At 43.6% G+C, this 22,719-nt stretch overlaps 1 protein-coding gene across 8 annotated transcripts in view; it reads right to left on the reverse strand.

Moving 5' to 3' along the window:
- Positions 1–22,719, reverse strand: part of LOC311232811 (von Willebrand factor A domain-containing protein 5A-like) — a 152,016-nt gene that overhangs the window by 120,951 nt on the left and 8,346 nt on the right. For all 8 annotated transcript variants that reach the window (XM_084319621.1, XM_084319620.1, XM_084319617.1 and 5 more), the window contains 2 exons: positions 8,880–8,927; positions 5,271–5,473 (listed from right to left, as the gene is read on the reverse strand). In XM_084319621.1, the coding sequence (XP_084175747.1) occupies positions 5,271–5,473; positions 8,880–8,922 (246 nt within the window). In that variant the 5' untranslated portion in view covers positions 8,923–8,927. The remainder of the gene's footprint in view (positions 1–5,270; positions 5,474–8,879; positions 8,928–22,719) is intronic.

The following is a 22,719-nucleotide window of genomic DNA, read 5'->3' on the forward strand; positions in this document are numbered from 1 at the left end:
CCTGGTTAATCCCAGAAAACGGTGATATGCAGCAATACGTGAATTGCACTAAAAGCGTTGGCGTTTCTCGCCTGCACACGCTACTATTTCCAAATCAAATGTATATAATAGGTATTATGTTTCATCATGAATGCATGAAAGGGGGGGGGGGGTCGTTTTTTAATGCTTTGATCGCCACCAACGGCATATGTTGTGGAGTAACGTTACACACACACGTTGCGATCGATGTGAAATCATGGTTGGATCAAAACAGGTTTGATGTCAGATAGTCCTTACCTTCACTAGGAGGTACCCCAAAAAGAATATTCCAATTGTCTGATCGCGATTCCAAGTATTGGTGTCCATCGTGTCGCCAACATAATCCACCACAACACATGCATCGGGGACATTTGACGCTTCTCAATCCGATCGGGCGAACGGCTCGACTCGCCTGACCCAGAAAACTGCGCCCGGAGGGATTTGAACGTAACACAGAGTAAGATACAAGGTTTCAAAGGGTGCTCGATACTGCCACCCAGCAGAATGCGGCCGGTATTGCACTTTAGCGATCTCAGGATGATTCCCTGTGGTAACCCGAGGTCTGTAAAATATTGAATAAAAGAAATAACGATGAAAACCCGACTATACTCTTTCGGGGGTCCTGGCGCTCAACGCATGGCGAGATAACCCGACTATCCTCGGGTCTGGCGCTGATTGAGTTAAAAATCTCACAGAGTTGGAACGTGCAATTTAAATAAATATTTGCTTTTATGATGATGGCAGAAAAACGTTTGACCTCCTCCATAGTACCGGATATGCTCGGTCTGGCAGGGCGGCTCAGGATGTTTTTTCACGTTGAGACGTTTATCAGGCTGTTGTGACGACCCTCCCCCACACTGTGTTATCTTCCTCTGCTCTGGCTGTGCAGAGCAGAGCTGGGGAAGGCTCGTCAGCTAATTGGTGCACACCTGGGCCGGTGTGTCCCAGGCAGGATATCAGAGAGAGGCTGCCTCTGATCTCTGGCGAACTCCCCATTTGTTTTTGGTTCTTTGTTTGTCTGGTTGCTGTTTGTTGATTATTTGGTTCTTTGGTCATTTGGCTGTTACTTTTGGTTCATTTGTTTTGGTTGCTTTTCTTTGCTTTTACACCTACACATTCATGCTGCACATACATCATCCACACACTGCTGACACACTGATACTCATATATATTGGCTGCTCCTTTATATTACTGACAATAAATTCTTTGTTATTTCTTAAATTGTGCCTGTGTCTCCCTATTCTTGTTGCAAGCTTGAGCCAGTTCGTAACAAGTGGGGGCTCGTCAAAAAAGAAAAACAATTTGGACCCTGGAATTGTTTGTAAGAAAAAGAAAAAAAAATTCAGCATGTTCATATTTTTCACTCCCTACATTGGGCCCTAGTGGGAGTGATATAGGGTGGACTGGTTGCCAGTGTGGTGAGTAACCTGGAAACTATTTGTTTGCTGAAATTAATTGAATATGTCTTGGATTGGGAGAGATTCAGGTGCAAATTGGAAATGTTGAATGTTAAATTGGTTATTTTCTTCAAATTGACCTTTAGTTTTGCAGTTTTGTGATGGCTGGCAGTGTGGTGAATCCTCTCCTCTGTGGACATGCAGCGTGTGGTGAGTATGACTTTTTGAGTGCTATTTAATCTGTTTAAAAGTGGTAGTGAGTAGCCCTGGTTAGGTAGGCGCCGAGTGGACCAGCTGTACTGTATCAGTACTTCCAACAGTCCACTAAATTTATTATTTTTCCTTTTTTGTTTTGAAATGGAGTCTGTAAGGTGGAGACTTCGGTCTCTGTCGAGGGTAAAGAAAGAAGACCGTTAGGTTCAGAGTAGTGATATTGGTAGGGAACCAGGGTTGCTCAAAAATACAAATATCATTGTATATGGTTAGGGATTGGCACTCGGAAAGTCTTGCTCACCATGTTTTCTGTTTGTTTTCTATATAAGTAGTGATTCGTGCTTTAGATATGGCGTCCATTGTAAAAGACTTTATACACACTCCTTCAATGGATTTATTGAACCAGTGTACAAAGGAACACCTGCAAAAAATTGCTGAGCACTTTGAGATTGAGGTGACTGATAAACGTTTGAAGGAAGATGTGAGAGTATTGTTGAGAGACACATTGATGGACAGGGAAGTTTTGTTTGATATAGATAAACCTGTCATTTCAGCTACAGTGACCCCTGTAGCTTTGACCTTTGAACAGCAAAAGGAGTTGTTAACTCTTAAATTGGAACATGAGGGAAGGAGTATGGAACATGAGGAAATAATGGAAAGAATTAAAGCCCAATCACAATTAGAGATGGAAACCATTAAATTGAAGCAGATAATTGAGGGGAAAATGTCCTCCGGGGTCACTGGTCAGGAAGAAAGTACATTTAATGTGGGATCTAACCGGCAACTGCTTCCCCAGTTCACAGAAAAGGATCCGGACCTGTTTTTTTCTTTGTTTGAGCGGGTGGCAAATGCAAGAAAGTGGTCTGATGAGGAGTGCACTTTGTTGTTGCAGTGTGTCCTCACAGGAAAGGCACAAGAGGCTTATGCTTCTTTGACTGTAGCAGACAGTAAGATCTATGCGACAGTTAAAACTATAGTGTTGCGTGCATATGAGTTGGTCCCCGAAGCATATCGGCAACGTTTTAGAAATTGGGAAAGAAGGGAGCACCAGACTCATGTTGATTTTGTCCGTGATCTGGTGGTACAGTTTACTCGATGGTGTTCTGCGTCAGATGTTGGAACTTTTCAGGAACTGTCAGATTTAGTAGTACTAGAGCAAATAAAAAACCGTGTGCCATATAGTATTGCTACTTACTTAAACGAACGAAAAGTTAAAACTCTGCAAGAAGCAGCAATGTTGGCTGATGAATTTAGTCTAATTCATAAACGTACATTTGCCGAAGCAGGTAGTAGTGTGCAGCAGAATAGATTTTCTCCACGCACAGACAGACGTTTTGGGTCAAACGTGGAATCGGCTTATTCTAGGCCTAATAATGGTTCTGGGAAAGAGAATGACGATAGTACCAATTGTCATTACTGTCGGCGTGAAGGGCATTGGAAGAATGAGTGCCCTAGTCGCAGAGCAAAGGCGGGATTCTCAAATGAAAATGGCCAGGTGAGACCTGTCGCGTTGGCTGCACCTGCTCGTATTGGTAGCAAGGCTGATGCCATTGATGCAGTTAGGTGGCATACAAGACCTGCGACAGTAACAGCTACAATATCAGACATTGAAAGCGGTTATTCTCCTTATATTACGGAGGGTCATGTTTCATTGGTGGGAAGTGATTCCTTTGTACCGGTTAAAATCCTGCAAGATACCGGTGCGTTGGATTCATTTATTGTGGGATCGGCATTGCCTTTTTCACCCAAATCATATACAGGTCGTGATGTACGGGTTTGTGGGATGGGGTTGCAAGTTGTGTCGGCTCCCCTTCATAACCTCATGTTCTCCTCAGATCTGATACAGGGGGTGGTGTCCATGGGAGTTCGGCCCTCGTTGCCTGTTGAAGGAGTGGCAGTGATTTTGGGTAATGACTTGGTTGGTAAGCGTGACGTGCCACCATTAGTGGGTACTTCGGCACCGCTGGTGGGAGAGCCACATAAGAATGAGTGTAACCCAGACATGTTGCCAGCCTGTGCAGTACCACGAGAGAATGTTACTTTTCCTGTGCCCGCTGTCCCGTTGTCTGTTTCCCTCAGCCACAACCAGGAAGTCTCCGCCCTCAAGACCTCCCTCAGCCAATCGGAGGGCAAGCTGACTGAGCTGCAAGGACAGCTGGATAACCTGCAGAAGGATGTGAAAACTGAGATTGATCGTCTCCAGCGGCAACAAGCTGTTGTTGGCCAGGCTCAGGCAGGAGGTGGCAGAGAGGAGCAGCTCAGACAACAGATGACTGAGGGAAAGGGGGAGAATGGAGTGAACATGGAAAGAGAGGAAGAGGAAAAAATATATAGAAATCCTCATTTTCACCCATGTGTTTAAATATGTCTGTCTGCCCATTCCGGTTACTAACTCCTTTTCTCTTAAAAGGCTTCTCTGGCGCACCGGAGTTGCTGAGGCTGGGGTGGAGTGGCTGGATGGGGAGTTGGCGGGCATGTCTATGCGACCCATGTTCAGCTGTCACTTTTTGGAGGAAATGTAATTTTTATTAAAGAGTGTAATACGGTGTCTGGGTTGAAAACAGTGACCCTAGGGTCCCTGTCTTATGGGGGGAGGTGTGACGACCCTCCCCCACACTGTGTTATCTTCCTCTGCTCTGGCTGTGCAGAGCAGAGCTGGGGAAGGCTCGTCAGCTAATTGGTGCACACCTGGGCCGGTGTGTCCCAGGCAGGATATCAGAGAGAGGCTGCCTCTGATCTCTGGCGAACTCCCCATTTGTTTTTGGTTCTTTGTTTGTCTGGTTGCTGTTTGTTGATTATTTGGTTCTTTGGTCATTTGGCTGTTACTTTTGGTTCATTTGTTTTGGTTGCTTTTCTTTGCTTTTACACCTACACATTCATGCTGCACATACATCATCCACACACTGCTGACACACTGATACTCATATATATTGGCTGCTCCTTTATATTACTGACAATAAATTCTTTATTTCTTAAATTGTGCCTGTGTCTCCCTATTCTTGTTGCGAGCTTGAGCCAGTTCGTAACACTGTACACCACACGATGATAGTGTCAAATCTGTCATCAAGTGACTAAACTAGCTAACGTGATTCTACAACAAGTGGTGTACCAACGTTAGAGCTGGTATGGTGGTTTTGCCTTTTAATACTAATCTATTCCTGTCAACAGATATAAATAATAAAAGGCAACAGCACCATACCAGCTCTAACGTTAGAGTCACTCAGTCAGTGTACATAGAAGAACATAAAAATTTTCGGGCGACAGTGGCTCAGGAGGTAGAGCGCCATCTGGTAATCGGAAGGTTCCCGGATCGATTCCGGCTCCTCCCAGCAGCATGTCGAGGTGTCCTTGAGCAAGACACTTAACCCATAACTGCTCCCGATGACCATTAATAAATCTGTAGGCTGAATCAGTGCAGTTGACGCAAACAAAACCATCAGCTATAGTCGCATACCTACGTCATGTTGAACAGTCGAAAAACCGTGTGAAATCATAGCAGTTTATTCATTGTAAAGAGGATGCCCATGTTTGCTTTATTGCGGCAAGCAATTTTCTTAACTCATGTTGAAACATTCTCAACTCAGCGTCTTTGCTTTAATTTGCAGCTCCTAGAGCGAAGCTGCATCCCATCCTCCAGCTCACCTTCTGTTTCTCCCTGACCTCCGCCACCACCTCCGTCTGACCGATCCTGGCACTGAAGTGACAGACTGCAGCGTCTCCAGGCAGGGGGAAGACAAAGACAGCCTCTAGGGGGCGCTCCTCCTTGTTCTCATACTGCAGAGTGGATCTCACTGTAGCCACATGGTCCCTCACCTTCACCTCCACCTCAATGCTCTTCAGAGGAACTGAGAGAGAGAGAGAGAGAGAGGGAGATGGAGGAAGACTTGTTGTGTGAACTGAATAGTAATTAGAGGATGATGTGTAATTGTAATTAAAAGGTGCTATGATAATTCAACCACTATTGTTTTATTGTTTTATTGTGGATCCCCATTAGTCTACACCAAAGTGAGACTACTCTTCCTGGGGTCCAAACATAAAAAATACAAACACACACAAAAAAGTAAAATAAAAATATAAAACCACAAACATTGAAGTACTCACAAGAAAACATCACAACTAGGGATGTCCGATATTATCGGCCTACCGATATTATCGGCCGATATCGGCATAAAAATGTGATATCGGAAAATATCGGTATCGGTTTTCAATTTTTTTTATTTTTTTTTACATTCTATAACCTTTATTTACCCAGGCAAGCAAGTAAGAACAAATTCTGATTTTATTTATTGTCAAAAGTACGCATAATGTTGTGTTAATTCCACAACAAGAGATATGTAATGTTAATTACCTGAAATTATAAAAAAAAATGGGGGGGGGGAGGGAACCCTGCATATATTGGTATCGGTTGATATAGGTATCGGAAATTAAGAGTTGGACAATATCGGTATATCGGTAAAAAAGCCAATATCGAGCATCCCTAATTGTAGTCTATTAAGTAAGTAATTATTTAACAACTTAATAGCACTTTCATTGAATTTATAAGCTGAAAGTTTCATGAGCAGAAGATCATGATCTATAATGTCGAATGCAGCGCTAAAATCCAGAAGCACAGCACCCACCATTGACTTCCTATCAATATGTGTAAGCCAGTTATCAGTCAGCGATGTGAGTGCTGTGTTTGTGGAGTAGCCAGCTTTGTATGTGTGTTGGTGTTCTGAATTGATTCTGTTCCCATCAAAATAAGCTTGTACCTTTTTGTATATAATCTTTTCCATTAATTTACTCAAGGCAGGCAATATGCTTACAGGTCTACTATTTACTCCTGTGAAGGCCTCCCTACTGTTTTTTGACAGCGGAGTGACCTTCGCAATCTTCCAGGACTGTGGAAAAATACCATTCTCAAAACATAAGTTGAAAATGTGACATAAAGGCTTGGCTACAAACGAACCCGCTAGCTGTAATAATCTACCATCTATATTGTCAAAGCCGCACGGCTTGCCATTTTCCATGCTTGACAAGAGTGTGTCCACCTCTTTGACACTTATCTAAAAACTTCTCCTCTGAGAAAGCCTTATACATATGCTTATTAATTATCATCTGCCCACTTTTGGGTATTTTTGCTTTCCAAGTTAATGCAATTAAGTTGTGATCACTAAAACCCACAGCAACAGAAATTACATTCGAGCATTTTTCAGGAGCATTAGTGATGAAGTAGTCAATACAAGTTGATGACCTAGAACCATCTTGATTAATATTTATTCTGGTTGGGAGGTTCATGATCTGTGACAGGTTGCAAACAGAAGCTGCATTGATTAGCCTTCTTTTCAAAGGTCTAGATATCTAGATGTCGCACTAGAGCACCGGCATGTCAATTATCCAGTCAGGTGCATTCCACATACAGTACTAGGGCTGACCCCTATTAGTCGAATAGTCGACTAATCGATCGAAAGGAGCTGTAGTCGACTGCCAACCTCTTAGTCGAATACAAAAAAAATATATATATATATATTATAATATTTCTTTTATTTTTACTTACATTTTTTTTGTATCATTCTTTCCAAAAGAAAAGAGGCCTAGAAGCGTGGCTAACGCTAATGGCACGTATTAGGCTAACTGCCTAAGAAAACAGGCACAGAGGCACTGAAAGAGGATTTCACCCATTTAATGAACACACTAGACTAGACAAATATCAAGATGTATCCATCAGTGGACCAATTGCATGCTTTTGCAGAGAATAAGAAGCCTTCCATCAGACATTAAGCACCCCCACAGCCAGAATGGAATGATAAAAAATGTAAATTATACTTATTTTTTTCTATATATTTTTTTCATAGTCGACTAATAGTCGACTATCGGCTCATTTCGGCCAATCATAGTCGACTATCCAAATCCTTAGTCGGGGCAAGCCCTAGAAAATACTAAATAGGGAGGGGATATGTTGCCTGCAATATGTAAACAACAACATTAATTTTGGTTCATTGTTGTGATGAACATGGGCATTGTACTTTTTGCGCAGTGCACATGCTTGGGGACTACGCTGATCTATTTACTACTGTACAGTGTACATTGATAGATCAATAGAGCTTGTTACCTAATAACTACAATGCCCCTGTTTTTAATGTTGTCAATTATTTAATTTTCTTTTTACTATATAGTAACAGCCCTGCTTGGTATTGCGCTTTATTCATGTTTTGGTCTTAAAGTGTGGGTTGGAGTTTAGTAACTGAAATTATACTGTGAATTTCTCCAGGCCTAATAGACCAGCAATCGCAACCTGTCCCCTATCCCCACTCAACTCCAACCCACATGTCAGACCTCAGACCTAGAGGTTGCGGTTTGACAGCATTACAGATTATACTTTTAAAGAAAGACATTTTGATTACAAAATGTCTAATAAATTAATGAAAATGATGACCACAAACGTGACATGCAAAGTCAATGGTAGAGCCATATGAAATCCGCGATCATGGAATCGCGGACGGAATCGCGGAATTGAGCAATAAAAATGGAATCGACTGTAAAAAAAAAAAAAAATATATATAATATATATTTTTTTTTTTTTTTTTTATGTTGTGGGACTTGTACAGCACTTTGTTCAACTTTGTCAGTGCTGTAAAGTTTAAACCTTTTTAAATCTTAGACAAACAAAACACTTTGCTTTCATGAAATATTGTAAGCCGTCATTTGAGGCTTTATAAAAGCAGCACAATGAACACAAATCTGTCAGTGCCGAGTCCGACCTCATATTAAATAACAAACAGCATTGCTTGTTGTAATTAATAAAGAGAGGCAGAGTTGATTTAGCAAAAAAATATATATATATCATTTATATTTTTTAATAATCACATTTTATTTTCATATTCGAATCCCATGCCCATCGAACAAAGCTTCGAAGCTTCGAAGTATTTAAGACAGCCCTATTAAATGGACTGTTATATCTTATTAAATTGTGGACATTTATTCATTCCCACTTATTAGACACTATTTCTGATGGTAAAATGAGCGTACAAAGCAAAATACAGAATTCTGAAATATTAAAACGGAAAAAACAAAATTTGGAAAAAAAATTAATGGATTTCATATGGCTCTAGTCAATGGGGTCAAGTTCCTGTCTGTACAAGCTGACTGGGGCTTGCTGAACTTTTCTCCACAGTGCACACAAAGTCGATTTCCGTGAGCTTCAGTCAGCTTGTACAGACAGGAGCTCTGCCCCATTGACTTTGATATTTGATATTATTACAATATTATTACCTGGTTTTTCCTTGGTAGTAATCAAACCACAGCATCTCTCCATAGTGTCTGTAAGGGGAAAGAGACAGATACCACCATCAGTCAACCAGTCAGTCAGTTAGGGACATTTTGCTACAGTAGGCCAGCCCTCTGGGTCCCTTGCCTAAGGCCCCAAAAGCCTTGGGATGGCTCTGGAGGGACCAAAATGTTAGTATGATCAATTGTGATGCTGAGCAAGAGCAGTGTGTTGAACCGTCCCTGTTCAAGCCTGTATTAGCCAACTACAATGACGACTAAAGCTTGGTAGTAAACTGGAATTAAATCATAATAATAACCTAGGTATTAATAAACAAGCTTAACACAATGGGGACGAACAACGGATATATACTGTACGTGTTTCGATTCCACCCGTTGTGGACAGAAGCACGGATATATCCGTAAGCACGGATATATCCGTGGCAAGTTGTTTTGGCTTTTATTCCATTTTAATAACCTATTCAAGGTCGCCGAGCTGCACTGCAGATGTACCCTACTCTTTGAATTCGCCAACGTGCAATACCGGCCAGATCCTCTTAGGGGCGCCATTGCGATAATAGAGTGGTCCCTGTGGCAGAAGTTGTCTTTTTTTTTTTGGATCTCTAATGTAGTTTTCTACTCATCTGAAGCGATAGCTATTGTCTGTTGCACGGGATACGTTTTGGATTGCGGATTTCACTATGCAATAAGGGGATTTATCATCAGCCAATGGACATATCGATCTACCAGATGGCGATCGATAACAGGGAAATGCTCGGGGGGATCCAACCGGCTCATGGTAAGATCTTTTTAAAGTAAATTACATGCTGATCAAAGCTTGCTATGATACTTAACCAGCCGACCAGCGTATGTGGCTACTTAGACGAACACGGTTATTGGTAATCAATAATCAGAAACGACGTCCCCCGCCCCCCCCCCCTTTCATGCATACATGCTTGAGGATCATACCGATCATATGCAGTTTGAGTTTTAACTGTAGCTTTTGTATAACGGAAATGCCATTGGATATAACGTTAGTAGCTATTAGCCCTTTATCTCGCCTTCCAGGAAATATACTAGACCAAATGCCGTATAACGCTTATATTCACGGCGCTATAAAATGAGAACGTATTGATGATTTTTTTTCTTCTTTAATCCATTTTGAAGGGACGGTTTATGGTCCCAATTGACAATGAGAATGGACAGATAGCAATACTATAAAGTATAGATTTAGCTCTACAAACAGCCCCAAGTCTGTTTACATTTTCCGGTCCTCTAGAGATTTATTAGACGCATCCCAATGGCCCCGAATGTGTTAATGAGGAAACTGCAACTCTCCATATCACCGGCCTGAATTCTCAACCTTTTGACCACACCCCTAATCAGAGCAGTTGTTCATGTTTTGAGTTTCATAAGAATAGCGCCAATGTGGCAAGATGACTAAAGTCAGAACTTCACAAGTCTTCTTGCTATTGTATGGCATGTTTGTCAAGTTTGATGTAAATCAGACAGTAATTCACAAATAATTAATAATTTCCTGTTTACCATTTCCAGAATTTGATTATCAATTATCTAAAATGACACATTTTAAGATGTTAGTCCCCAGATTCCACTAACAACACACTCCATACAAATGTGACATGTTCAAAAGCTAACTTAATCTAAAAGTAAATTAAACTAACTGAATAGCTTGGAGAAATCCAAAAAGAAACAAAAACGATCAAATGTCATCTGAGAATTACCCTACACCCAACTGGGATGGAAATTAAATTAAGGATCAGTCACGATACAGATACCGATATGTGGGCTTTAAGTATCGTCCAATACAGAGTACCAGTCTGATCCATTAGTTTTAATGAATAGTATAGACTTGGACTGTCATTTTGGGGTCATTGGAAAAAACTATTGAGATATAATTCATTTCCTCCATTAGAGTGTTAACCAGTTAACGTGTGAATAATACAACAAATCAAGTCACTTGCTTTGATTTCTAGAATGCTAGATGTGTTTGTAGTATTCTCAGATTATGTTTTAGGCCTATCGGACCGTTATCCAATACCAATATCAGTGCATCCCTAAATAAAATGTAATATAAAATAGAAATAAAAACTACTGGAGATTATAAAAACTATAATTAAAGCACAGCAACTGTCCTGTAAGGGTCTGGCTCGTGTTGCTACACGGACACATTTGTATGTTGCAAGGCCCTTCCTGACTTACCTAGGAATAAAGAGTCAACGTGATCACATGCTCTACGTCTCTTATTATATGTGAACTAAAGGTACAAGGTTTACACAACATGGTGTCAGAAGTGAGATTACTTAGTAAGAAGACGAACTATACAAAATAGATTAAATTAAAAAAGAGAAAGACGACGACGGAATGGCAGAAGAAGCAGCCCTGTTGCCGTCGCTGCCACAGTTGGCTCCGCCAGGCAGGTTCGACTTCAATAACATTAATGACTGGCCGAGATGGATGAAGCGATTTGAACGCTATAGAATAGCGTCTGGTTTGGATAAACAGTCAGAAGAATTCCAGGTAAATGCCTTCATGTATGCGGCGGGAGACGACGCGAAGACATATTAAGTGTTTTGCCGCTCACAGAGGAACAGAAAAAGAAATACAAAGACGTCACGGATGCGTTCAACGCACATTGTGTCAGTAAGAGGAACGTCATATTTGAAAGAGCATGTTTCAACAGAAGGAACCAAGAACCGGGTGAGAATGTTGAATCCTTTATCACTGCTGTACACACACTGGCTGAACATTGTCAATTTGGAACCCTGAGAGAAGACTTGATAAGGGACAGGATTGTAGTAGGCATAAGAGATGCCAAGCTATCAGAAAACCTGCAAATGGATGCAGATTTAACTTTGGAAAAGGCAATGACTAAAGTAGGGCTGTCCCCGACTAAGGATTTGGATGGTCGACTAGGATTGGCCAAAATGTGCCTTTAGTCGACTATTGGTCGACTAAAAAAAAAAAAAAAAAAAAAAAAGATTATCATTCCATTTGGGCTGTGGGGGGTGCTTAATGTCTGAAGGAGTCGACTGAAGGCTTCTTGTCCTCTGCAAAAGCATGCAATTGGTCCACTGATGGATACATCTTGATATTTGTCTACTCTAGTGTGTCCATTAGACAGGTGAAATCCTCTTTCAGTGCCTCTGTGTCTGTTTTCGTAGGCAGTTAGCCTCTGGTATGCGTGCCATTAGCGTTAGCCACGCTTCTATGCCTCTTTTCTTTTGAAAAAAAAACGATAAAAAAAGATAATTAAAAAAAAATATTAATATTATTTTTTTTTTTTTATTATTATATTCGACTAAGAGGTTGGCCAGTCGACTACGCCCTCTTTCGACCGATTAGTCGACTAATCGATTAATAGGGGTCAGCCCTAGACTAAAGTGAAGCAGAGTGCAGCAATAAAGAAACAACAGCCCGTCTTAAGAGGCACTGAGCAGCAGGCAGCTGCACAGGTGGAGGCCATAAAAAAAAATAGATGGCAGAAAGCACAACAATACAGAACTGACACACAGTCTCCTGGATGTGGCAGATGTGGAAATGTGAAAAGACATATGTGGAAAGAATGCCCTGCCCGGGATGCTGAGTGTAGAGTGTGTCATAAAAAAGGACACTTTGCAAAGACATGCAGAACAGGAAAAGGGGTCCATGACATCACACTGGCACACACAGAGACTTCTCAAGATGAAGAGGAGGACTTTGCGTTCCTGAACGTAGTAAACCTAGAGGAACCTGAAGATGAATGGCTGGAACTGTTAGAGCTGAATGGACAGAAGGCCATATTCAAGCTGGATACAGGGGCCCAGGTCACAGCGGTGCCGAGCAGCATGCACTCAGTTGAAAAAAAATGGAAATCTACAGCCACCACAAAAAGTACTGTATGGACCAGGAAAATACAAGTTAAATACAAAAGGCTGCTTCAGTGGTGAGCTAACCATTAGAAAGAGAACAACAGCACAAATAATCTATGTTGTGGAAGAACTAACCAGGCCCCTCCTAGGCCTTCCTGCAATAGAGGCGCTTGGACTCATAAAGCGGCTGCACACAGTCGCAGCCCAGCTGATGACATACTGGTGTACGGAAAGGACATACAGGAGCATAATGAGAGATTGCACAGGGTCCTAAAGACACTGCAGGCAGAAGGCCTGACACTGAACAGTGAAAAATGTGAGTTTGCAAAAAACAGCATAATGTTCCTGGGTCAGCTAAGGTCAGAGCAATCTTGGAGATGCCTGAGCCTACCGACGTCGAAGGAGTGAAAAGACTGATGGGGATGGCCCAATATATAGGCAAGTTCTTACCTCATCTGGCCTCGTACACTCGCCCAATCAAAGACCTGTTGTGCGGGAAGAATGAATGGGTCTGGGAGGCCCCACAAAAAGAAGCTTTTCAGAGACTGAAAGCGGAGTTAATTTCCCTGCGGGTATTAGCCCCGTACTCTCCTACAGCAGAGACGTGCATATTGGCCGATGCCTCGTCCTATGGTATCGGAGGCGTTCTAACGCAACAACAGACAGATGGGATATGGAAGCCGGTCGTGTTCATCTCTAGGAGCCTGTCAAGCCCAGAGAAGAATTATGCCCAGATAGAAAAGGAGGCGTTGGCAGCCACATGGGCATGTGAGCGGTTGTCATCCTACCTTCTGGGGGTCAGATTCAGGCTGGAAACTGATCATAAGCCACTAGTGCAGGGGTGGCCAACCCGCGGCTCGCGAGCCGCATGCGGCTCTTTGCCCGTCAATGTGCGGCTCTTCCATCCATAAAAAATAAAATATATATATATATATTTTTTTTTATGTCACTCATTCCATGGACGTAGAATAAACATTAAAAAAAAAGTTTAAATGGTCCATTTGCATGTTCTTGGTATCTGAATCTAGGGACATATATGGATCAGTGTCAGAAATAGTGTGTCTGTTACTAGGTAGGCTTGGGCGGTAAGACGGTATTAAATCAGCCCTCAAAACTCACCTTTTCAATCTTGCTTTTGACCTCTAATTCTGTCGGTGTTATTTTATTTTTGTCATGTATTATTTTTGTTCTGTTTTTTTGTTTTGCCATAGTTTGTCTCTCCTGCCCATGTAAAGCGTCTTTGAGCACCTGGAAAAGCGCTATATAAAATAGATGTATTATTATTATTATTATTATTATTTAGAAATACCGACTGTATTGAAAATCAATACCGTCAAAATCACAGTTGGTTTTAAGTTTCTATTTCCACTGAAACAGAGTTTATACAGGGACGGCATTGGGTTTCGGTTTCCATTAGTGAAACGGAGTTAACTTTCGAGTTGGTTGAAGTGCGTGCACACACACACACAGCACGGCCAGCAGAGGGCAGGGGAGGCGGTCCGTATTACCCCGCACAGAGCTGAGCTGAGCATACACTAACCTGTATGCATTTCCTCTATCTCTGAGCAGCTGCTAAAGCTTAAGCAATAATAATAATATGTTACCATTGAACGATGAAGCGTCGAAGTTAACCACAGATGGCTAACGTTTTGTCAAACAAGAGCTAAACTTGCACACACTGTCGCATTTGGACAATTAAAGGACTGGAGTCTGTTCGGATTTAAGCAAAACCCTCGCGCCACGAGTCGACTCGCCAGTGACTTCATCCAGCACAACGAGACTACGAGAGACAGAGGCACTTCTTTGGGAATGTAATATAAAACGGGGTGAGTGAGTGTTGACATTTTTAAATCCTAATGCAACTGGCTCACGTTAATACGATGGTGCCGGGCTGCCGGCCGGGCTAACTAGCTACCGTTAGCTCACGTCGATACCTGGATGGTGCCGGCAGGCGGCAGTGGCTACCTTCTATGATTTGTTTACCTCGAGGTTGAAGAAAGTGCACTTTCAGGTTGAAAGAACGGCCCTAATCTCAACGTGTTTCAATATAAGCAAGCGTTATGTATGGTGATAATAACGAGTATATTGTTAGCTGCGCCGCCCCCCCCCCCCTGATGAAAATGAAAGTCATACCGTCATATACCGTATACCGGGGTATTAGGTCATCATGGTATGACGGTGTGAAAAAAATGATACCGCCCAGGCCTATTACTAGGCTTGAGTAAATTATAATGAACCAAAGGAGAATATCAATTCTATTTAAACAAAAATGTATCGTTGACTGTGAATAACATGTCCTAGCATGTCCTATATGCTCTGTAAATACTATGTACAGATACCGAGATGGCACACCATGTTACCTGTTTATTGCACTGTTGTTTTTATTGGATTCTATTATATGTTGTACCACTGTATTTTTATTGGATTCTATTATATGTTGTACCACTGTATTGCACATCGTCGCGGGCAAGACCAGCCGCATTTCATTGTATACCTGTATGCCGTGACAATTAAAACTCTTGACTTGACTTGACTTGACACCATGCTAAAATTGACCAGACCTGAAAAATCCAAGCAAATGAATAAAGGGAAGATGATTAAACAGAAGGTTTTGTAGATACAGTACTGAATTCTGCCATCTTTTTTATAATGTAAATTTCTCCACCATTTTTTATCATATTGCAACACCGTTTTTTGCAAGACGTTCACAGAAAGGTAGAGAAACTAACTGCGTTCTGTTTTATGGCAATAACGTTCAGGTTTGTGGGAGATAATCCCAAAAAATAAGAGAAATAAAAAAGTAAATCCAGAAGTCAGATGATTGACAGGGGCTGGTGTGAGCTGGGTAGGGTAGTTTTTCGAAATTTGAAAGCCCTGAGTCTCTTCCTTCAAAAGACTACACTCACTTTTGGATGTGCCACTTCCTCCTGTCAATATGCGCCGGTTTCCGACTCAATGCCCTAAGATTTCTATAATCTTATATTTCACTAATAACAGTTAAAATAATTGGTAAACAAATGTAGTGCTGAAAATATACACTTTTACTGTATATCTCGGGCTTAAGAGGTTAACCCTGTGAGGCCCAAATTAAAAAGACATTGGCAACTTCAGAGGCCAGAGGGTGGGACATATAAACACATTTACTATCAAATAGCATTGTGAGGCTGAACAACAGGACCAATTGACTATACATGTGCTTAAAGGGGAACTATCTTATAAATGGCCTTTTTCAGTGTTTACCATTGTTTCTTAGCTATGTGGACTTATATTAATAGGATCTATGTCTCTAATTCTCATATAGGCGCATTCTTCCAATTCTCCTCTCACAATATTCACCCTCACTGAACTGAGTCATCTGAAAATGTGCATATCTGTGATGTCAGAGATTTCTCAGCTGCATAATAATGTGGCAGTTGATGTGGCAGTTGGCACCAGGCCACACAGTGGTTGGAGCCCAGCCTCAAAACGGCTTAAGATCTTGAGGTAGAAAAATGCGGTTTTTGAGTACTTGATTAGAAATACAAAACAATGCATTTTTTTTTGAAAAAAACCTAGGTGTTCCATAGACTCACAGGAATTGTGTAAAAGTGCCCAAATAGTGAAAGAAATAGTAAAATAGTTCCCCTTTAACATTTTTTAAATAAACATTCTTTTTTTAAATGGCTAAAAGTGATTTTGTAATTTTGCAACCGTGGGTCTTACAGGGTACTTTTAACCCTGTGAGGCCCAAATAAAAAAGACATTAGCAACTTCAGAGGCCAGAGGGTGAGACCTATAAACACATGAAGGGTGCCGTGACTGAAAAAAAAGGTTGAGAAACGCTGGTATATGGTGTGGCTCTTTGTGGTACCACAGTAATTTTTGTGGCTCTTAGGGGGCTTTCTCACTCAACATCGGGGTCGAATCAGCTCCGTGCCGTCCTCATTCCGAGTTCCGTGCCGAACTCCCCCCCCCCCCCCCCCCTCTCCCCCCTCTAGTTTGTGTACACACTTCAGTCTTGGTGCGCTCTGGGTTTTGTTTACGGTTTGCGTTTTGAGCTTGTAAGCTTGCCGTAGTCGATGATGTCATGCTCGAAATAACACAGGAAGTGTTAACACGGAGACTGGAGACTGGATTCTGATATAAAGAAACAAATAACTAATAAATATGAAGTTATATTTGAACCTCTGTTGTCAAGCCTTGTCAATATAACCCACCCCCCTTTTCTCACAAATGGAACTCTGTTGTAGAGTCCGCTTTTGATCGTTTTGCAGGGTTAACAATAACGCTAAGCTAACGGCTAACGCTAGTTAGCTTAGCCTTTTACTAGTAACATTGCTCGCATCGATTATATTGAATGTCATTGATCTACTGGTCGACCACGGCCAACTGGTTGGGCACCACTGGTCTAATAGAAATAAATGCATTCGAACAAGAAAGTATAGTATACAGCAATGGCTAACGGCTAACGCTAGTTAGCTAGCCTGTTCAGAAGCTAACATTATCCCATCGCTTGTGGCAATTATATTGCATGTCATTGATCTACTGGTCGACCACGGCCGACTGGTTGGGCACCACTGGTCTAATAGAAATAAATGCATTCGAACAATGTATAGACATAGCAATGGCAAACAAAATTGCCAGGCCTAACCGCCCCCACTAGTGCGCACCTGAGACCACCTATTTCAGCGGTCCAGGTTCAGCGCCCCCGGGGACGAATCAGCGGGGGGCGGGGACGGGGGACAGCGTTCTCACTCAGACAGACACACCCTTTTCTGATGCGAGCCGGGTCTGATTCGACACAGAGCAGTGAGTGAGAAAGGGCCCTTAGTCTCTGACTGGTTGGCCACGCCTGCACTAGTGCCATTGCTGAGTAACAAAGCACTAGATGAGCTCCCACCCAGAGTTCTGAGGTCAAGTCAAGTCAAGTCAAGAGTTTTAATTGTCACGGCATACAGGTATACAATGAAATGCGGCTGGTCTTGCCCGCGACGATGTGCAATACAGTGGTACAACATATAATAGAATCCAATAAAAATACAGTGGTACAACATATAATAGAATCCAATAAAAAAACAACAGTGCAATAAACAGGTAACATGGTGTGCCATCTCGGTATCTGTACATAGTATTTACAGAGCATATAGGACATGCTAGGTAGCTTTAGTAGTGCAATACACTGTTCCTGTTGTTTTACTAATTTAAAGTGGCCTTTCCTCTGGCCATAAGTGTGCGTGTGTGCGGCATGAGTGTTAAAGTGGCTGCTAGTGTGTGAGCGTGCTCAGCGTGCGTGTCTTGTGTGTGCTTGTGTGTGCTTGTGTGTGGATAGTTCAGTTTTCTGTGTCTCTCAATGTTCATTGTTCAAGGCTCTGATGGCCTGGGGGAAGAAGCTTAGCCTAAGCCTCTCCGTCCTAGTAGCTGGGGTTCGCAGGCGTCTGCCTGACCTCAGCAGCTGGAACAGGCTGTTATTGGGGTGGTGGGGGTCTTTCATTATCCTGCAGGCTCTGGATTTGCACCTCTTGTTGTATAGAGCCTGCAGGGGAGGTAGCGCAATACCCGTGGTACGCTCGGCTGAGCGCACCACTCTCTGTAGGGCCTTCTTGTTCTGTGCCGTGCTGTTCCCATACCAGGCAGTGATGTTTCCGGTCAAGATGCTCTCTACAGCTCCTGAGTAGAAGGACTGGAGTATCTTCCCCGATACTCTGAACTTCCTTAACTGTCTCAGGTGGTAGAGGCGCTGCTTCGCTTTCTTTACTACTGTGTCTATGTGTGTTGACCATGTCAGATCCTCTGAGATGTGGACCCCCAGGTACTTGAAGTACTGCTCACCCTGTCCACGGTAGCCCCGTTAATCATCAGTGGTGTGTGTGTCTCCTGCTGTCCTCTCCTATAATCCACGATCAGCTCCTTGGTTTTACCAATGTTCAGGAGCAGGCTGTTGTCCTGGCACCAACGTTCCAGTACCTCAACCTCCTCCCGGTAGGCCTTCTCGTTGTTGTCCGAGATCAGCCCCACCACCACCGTGTCATCTGCGAACTTCACTATGGAGTTGGAGCTGAACTTGGCCACACAATCGTGTGTGTAGAGTGAGTACAGCAGGGGGCTTAGAACACAGCCCTGGGGGGACCCGATGCTCAGGGTGATGGTGTTGGAGGTCTGACCCCCCACCCTGACCGCCTGGGGTCTTTCACTCAGAAAGTCCAGTACCCAGGCGCTCAGGGCGGAGCTCAGACCTAGCTCCATCAGCTTGTCCACCAGTCTGGTGGGGACTATGGTGTTGAACGCTGAGCTGTAGTCAATGAACAACAGTCTCACATAGCCCCCCTTCTGACGGTCAAGGTGGGAGAGAGTGCTGTGCAGTACCTGGGAGACCGCGTCGTCAGTGGACCTGTTTGTCCTGTATGCAAATTGCATAGGGTCCATATCACTGGGGAGGGAGGCACAAATGTGGTCCTTGACCAGCCTCTCGAAACATTTCATGACCACAGAGGTGAGTGCCACCGGTCTGTAGTCATTTGGACATGTTGGGGAGGGTTTCTTCGGTACAGGGATGATGGTAGACATCTTGAAGCAGGCAGGGACTACTGACTCCGCCAGGGATTGGTTAAATATGGCGGTGAACACCGGGGCAAGCTGGTTTGCACAGGACTTAAGTATGCGTCCTGTTATACCATCTGGGCCAGCAGCCTTCCTGGTGTTCACCTGCATAAATGCTCTTCTCACACTGTGTTCCGACAACGAGAGAGCGCCCCCGCCCCCCCGCGGTTGCCCTCCACAACAGCCGGTGCGCCAGTGACGTCCCTAGCCAGAGGGCTAGCGGCGACACTGTCTACACCGAACCGAGCGTAGAAGGAGTTGAGTTTGTCCGCGAGAGAGGCGTCGTCGCTCCCCATTGAGGGGGCGCTGACTTTGTAGTCAGTTATTGTCTTCAGTCCCCTCCACAAGCCTCTTGTGTCGTTTTGTGCCATTTGTGTCTCCAGTTTCTCAGCATATGTCCTCTTAGCAAGTTTAACAGCCTTGCGCAGAGTGTAGACTGAAGCCTTGTATTCTTCCATATTTCCTGACTCTCTGCCCAGGTTATAAGCCGTGGTGCGTGAGTTCAGGGCTGCTTTTATAGTGCTGTCCACCCAAGGTTTCTGGTTTGGGAAAACCCGCGCCTTCTTTGTGGGGACAATACCGTCTGCAACTGTTGTTATGTAACTCACAACGGTATCAGCGTACTCGCTGACGTCACTGGCGCTTCCTTTAAACATGTCCCAGTCTGTGACCTCGAACGCATCACGGAGCGTGGCCTCTGATTCGTCAGACCACTTTTTTGTCTCACGTGACACGACGACGTCACGCGATCTTTGTTTGTATGCAGGAATAAAAAAAATGGAGTCGTGATCGCTCGCGCTTGCAGCACCCATCAGTGGCGGAGCCGCTACAGCCTTGTAGCCAGCTCTGAACGGGGTGTAACAGTGGTCGAGTGTGTTTCCCCCTCTTGTGGAGCAGGCGATGTGCTGAAAAAAGGACGGCATCACCTTTTTCAGATTTGCCTGGTTGAAGTCACCGGCCACTATCATCGCGGCTTCCGGATGCTTGATCTGTTGTTTGTTGAGGTGGTCGTGTAATTCCACCAGCGCTTTGCCAGTATTTGCCTGTGGGTGGATATATACGATGGATATAATGACCGCGGTAAACTCACGGGGTAGGTGATACGGACGGCACAGGATTTGGAGATGTTCCATATCTGGGGAGCATGAACTTGAGAGGACATGTACTTCCTTGGGATTAACCCAGATTAACCCAGAGGTTTCGGCTGAGACTGATGAGATTCACATACGATATTGTACATGTGCCCGGTAAGTGCTTGATAACAGCAGACACATTGTCGAGAGCTCCTGTCAAGCACACGTTCACACAAGAAGAAATGGACAGGGAAACAGAAGTCAAAGTGTTCGTGGATGCAGTTGTGCAAAGCCTCCCAGCTACGAAAGCTAGGCTGAGGAGCATACAGGAGAAACAGGGTGTTGACCCTGTCTGTGCAAAGCTCATCAGATACTGTAAGACAGGTTGGCATGAGAAGCATGACCTCCCACGGGAGTTGGGGACATACTGGCCAGAAAGAGAGAACCTCACACTGGCTGGTGAGCTACTGCTGCGTCGTCAGAGGATCGTGATTCCCCAATGCATCAGACAGGAGGTGCTTAATGACCTGCACGCTGGACATCAAGGAGTTGTCAAGTGCAGAGCAAGAGCACGCCAGTCAGTCTGGTGGCCCGGACTGTCGGTACACATCAATCAGCTGGTGGAAAGTGTGACACATGTTCACAACACAGGGCAGAACGCAGAGAGCCCTTGGTCCCCACACCAGTGCAAGAAAGGCCCTGGCAGCGGGTCGCTACTGACTTGTTTTTCTGGGAGAAGAAGACTTATATGGTGATTGTGGACTTTTTCTCGCGATATATAGAAGTTACCCATCTTAAGGTAGCTTCGGCGGAGACAGTTGTGGCTGCGCTGAAAGACGTGTTCAGCCGTCACGGGACCCCGCAGACCCTGGTTTCAGCGGGCCGTGGTTACAGTGAAGGGGCTGTGGAAAGGAGGAGGCGACAAGGCAAAGGCGCTGTTGGCATACCGCGCCACGCCCCTGGAGAGCGGTTATTCCCCTGCACAGCTCCTCATGGGGAGACAGATTCACTCCAACATACCACAACTCCCAAAGACTCTACTCCCTCGCTGGCCAAACATCAGAGACTTCAGGAAGTCGGAGATGCAGGCAAAAGAGGATCAACAACGTCGCTACAATCTACGTCACGGAGCCCGTCCCTTACCTAGGGATGGGTACCTTTCACATTTGAACCGATACCGGTACCGGTACCGGTACCTGTGAATCGATACCGGTACCCAACGGTACCTTTTTTCGGTACTTTAAAAAAAAAAAAAAAAAAGTTTTTAACTTTTTTCTTTTCATGTCAACGTTCACACGCACAATATATGCTTACCTAGGATTTGACTTGATTCAACAACAAAGCAGTCGGAGCAATGACAAGCCGAAAACTGTCGAAATTTAATTTACCTACCTCAGTCGTAAAAAAAAATCCAAACTTCAAATAACTACAATTTCGACAGTTTTCGGCTTGTCATTGCTCCGACTGCTTTGTTGTTGAATCAAGTCAAATCCTAGGTAAGCATATATTGTGCGTGTGAACGTTGACATGAAAAGAAAAAAGTTTAAAAAAAAAAAAAAGTAAAAAAAAGAAATTAATAAAAAATATTTTTTTTTATTTTTATTTTTTTTTAAAATCGGTTTCTCACTTGATTCGATACTCGGTAGTACCGACGTGTTTCGGTTCGGTACCTCAAAAGTACCGAATTCGGTACCCATCCCTACCCTTACCTACGCTGCAGTGTGGCCAAAATGTGTGGCTCCCCAAAGAGAACAGAGGAGGGACTGTCATACAGCAGGCGACAACGCCCAGGTCATACATCGTACAGACGGACGAAGGACAGTTGAGAAGAAATCGTGCTCACCTGCGCACTCTTTAGCAACCTGCTCCACAGACAACAACACATGAGGTACCTGAGCCAACTGTGGAACAAGGTAACTCAGAGACACACCCATACCAGCCAGCTCAAAGTGCCAGTGACATTAGAAATGACAGACATTCTGATAACACCTCCAGTTAGATTGGATATGTGAGAGACTGGGGGGGGGGGGGGATGAATGACTGTTCATGAAAAAAGAAAATATATATATATAAAAGGAGAGAGAGAGGATAAAGATAAAGATACCAATTGTACACCACAGATACCACAAATTTTTCTATGAAAGAGAGACATAGAGAGGTTTTGTTTCAGATTTTTATCATCAATTACTAACGGCCTCGTATGAAACCCTCCATCTAGACTCAGTCTGGAGGAGGGATATACCAGACCTGGAGACAGACTTTGACTGGCAAGAGGCCTGGGGAAATGTACGACTTGCATCAAGGAACCCGGACCATCAACAAATCAAT

This window comes from Notolepis coatsorum, assembly GCF_963971535.1.
Source record: "Notolepis coatsorum genome assembly, chromosome: 1".
In the NCBI taxonomy this organism is placed as follows: domain Eukaryota; kingdom Metazoa; phylum Chordata; class Actinopteri; order Aulopiformes; family Paralepididae; genus Notolepis; species Notolepis coatsorum.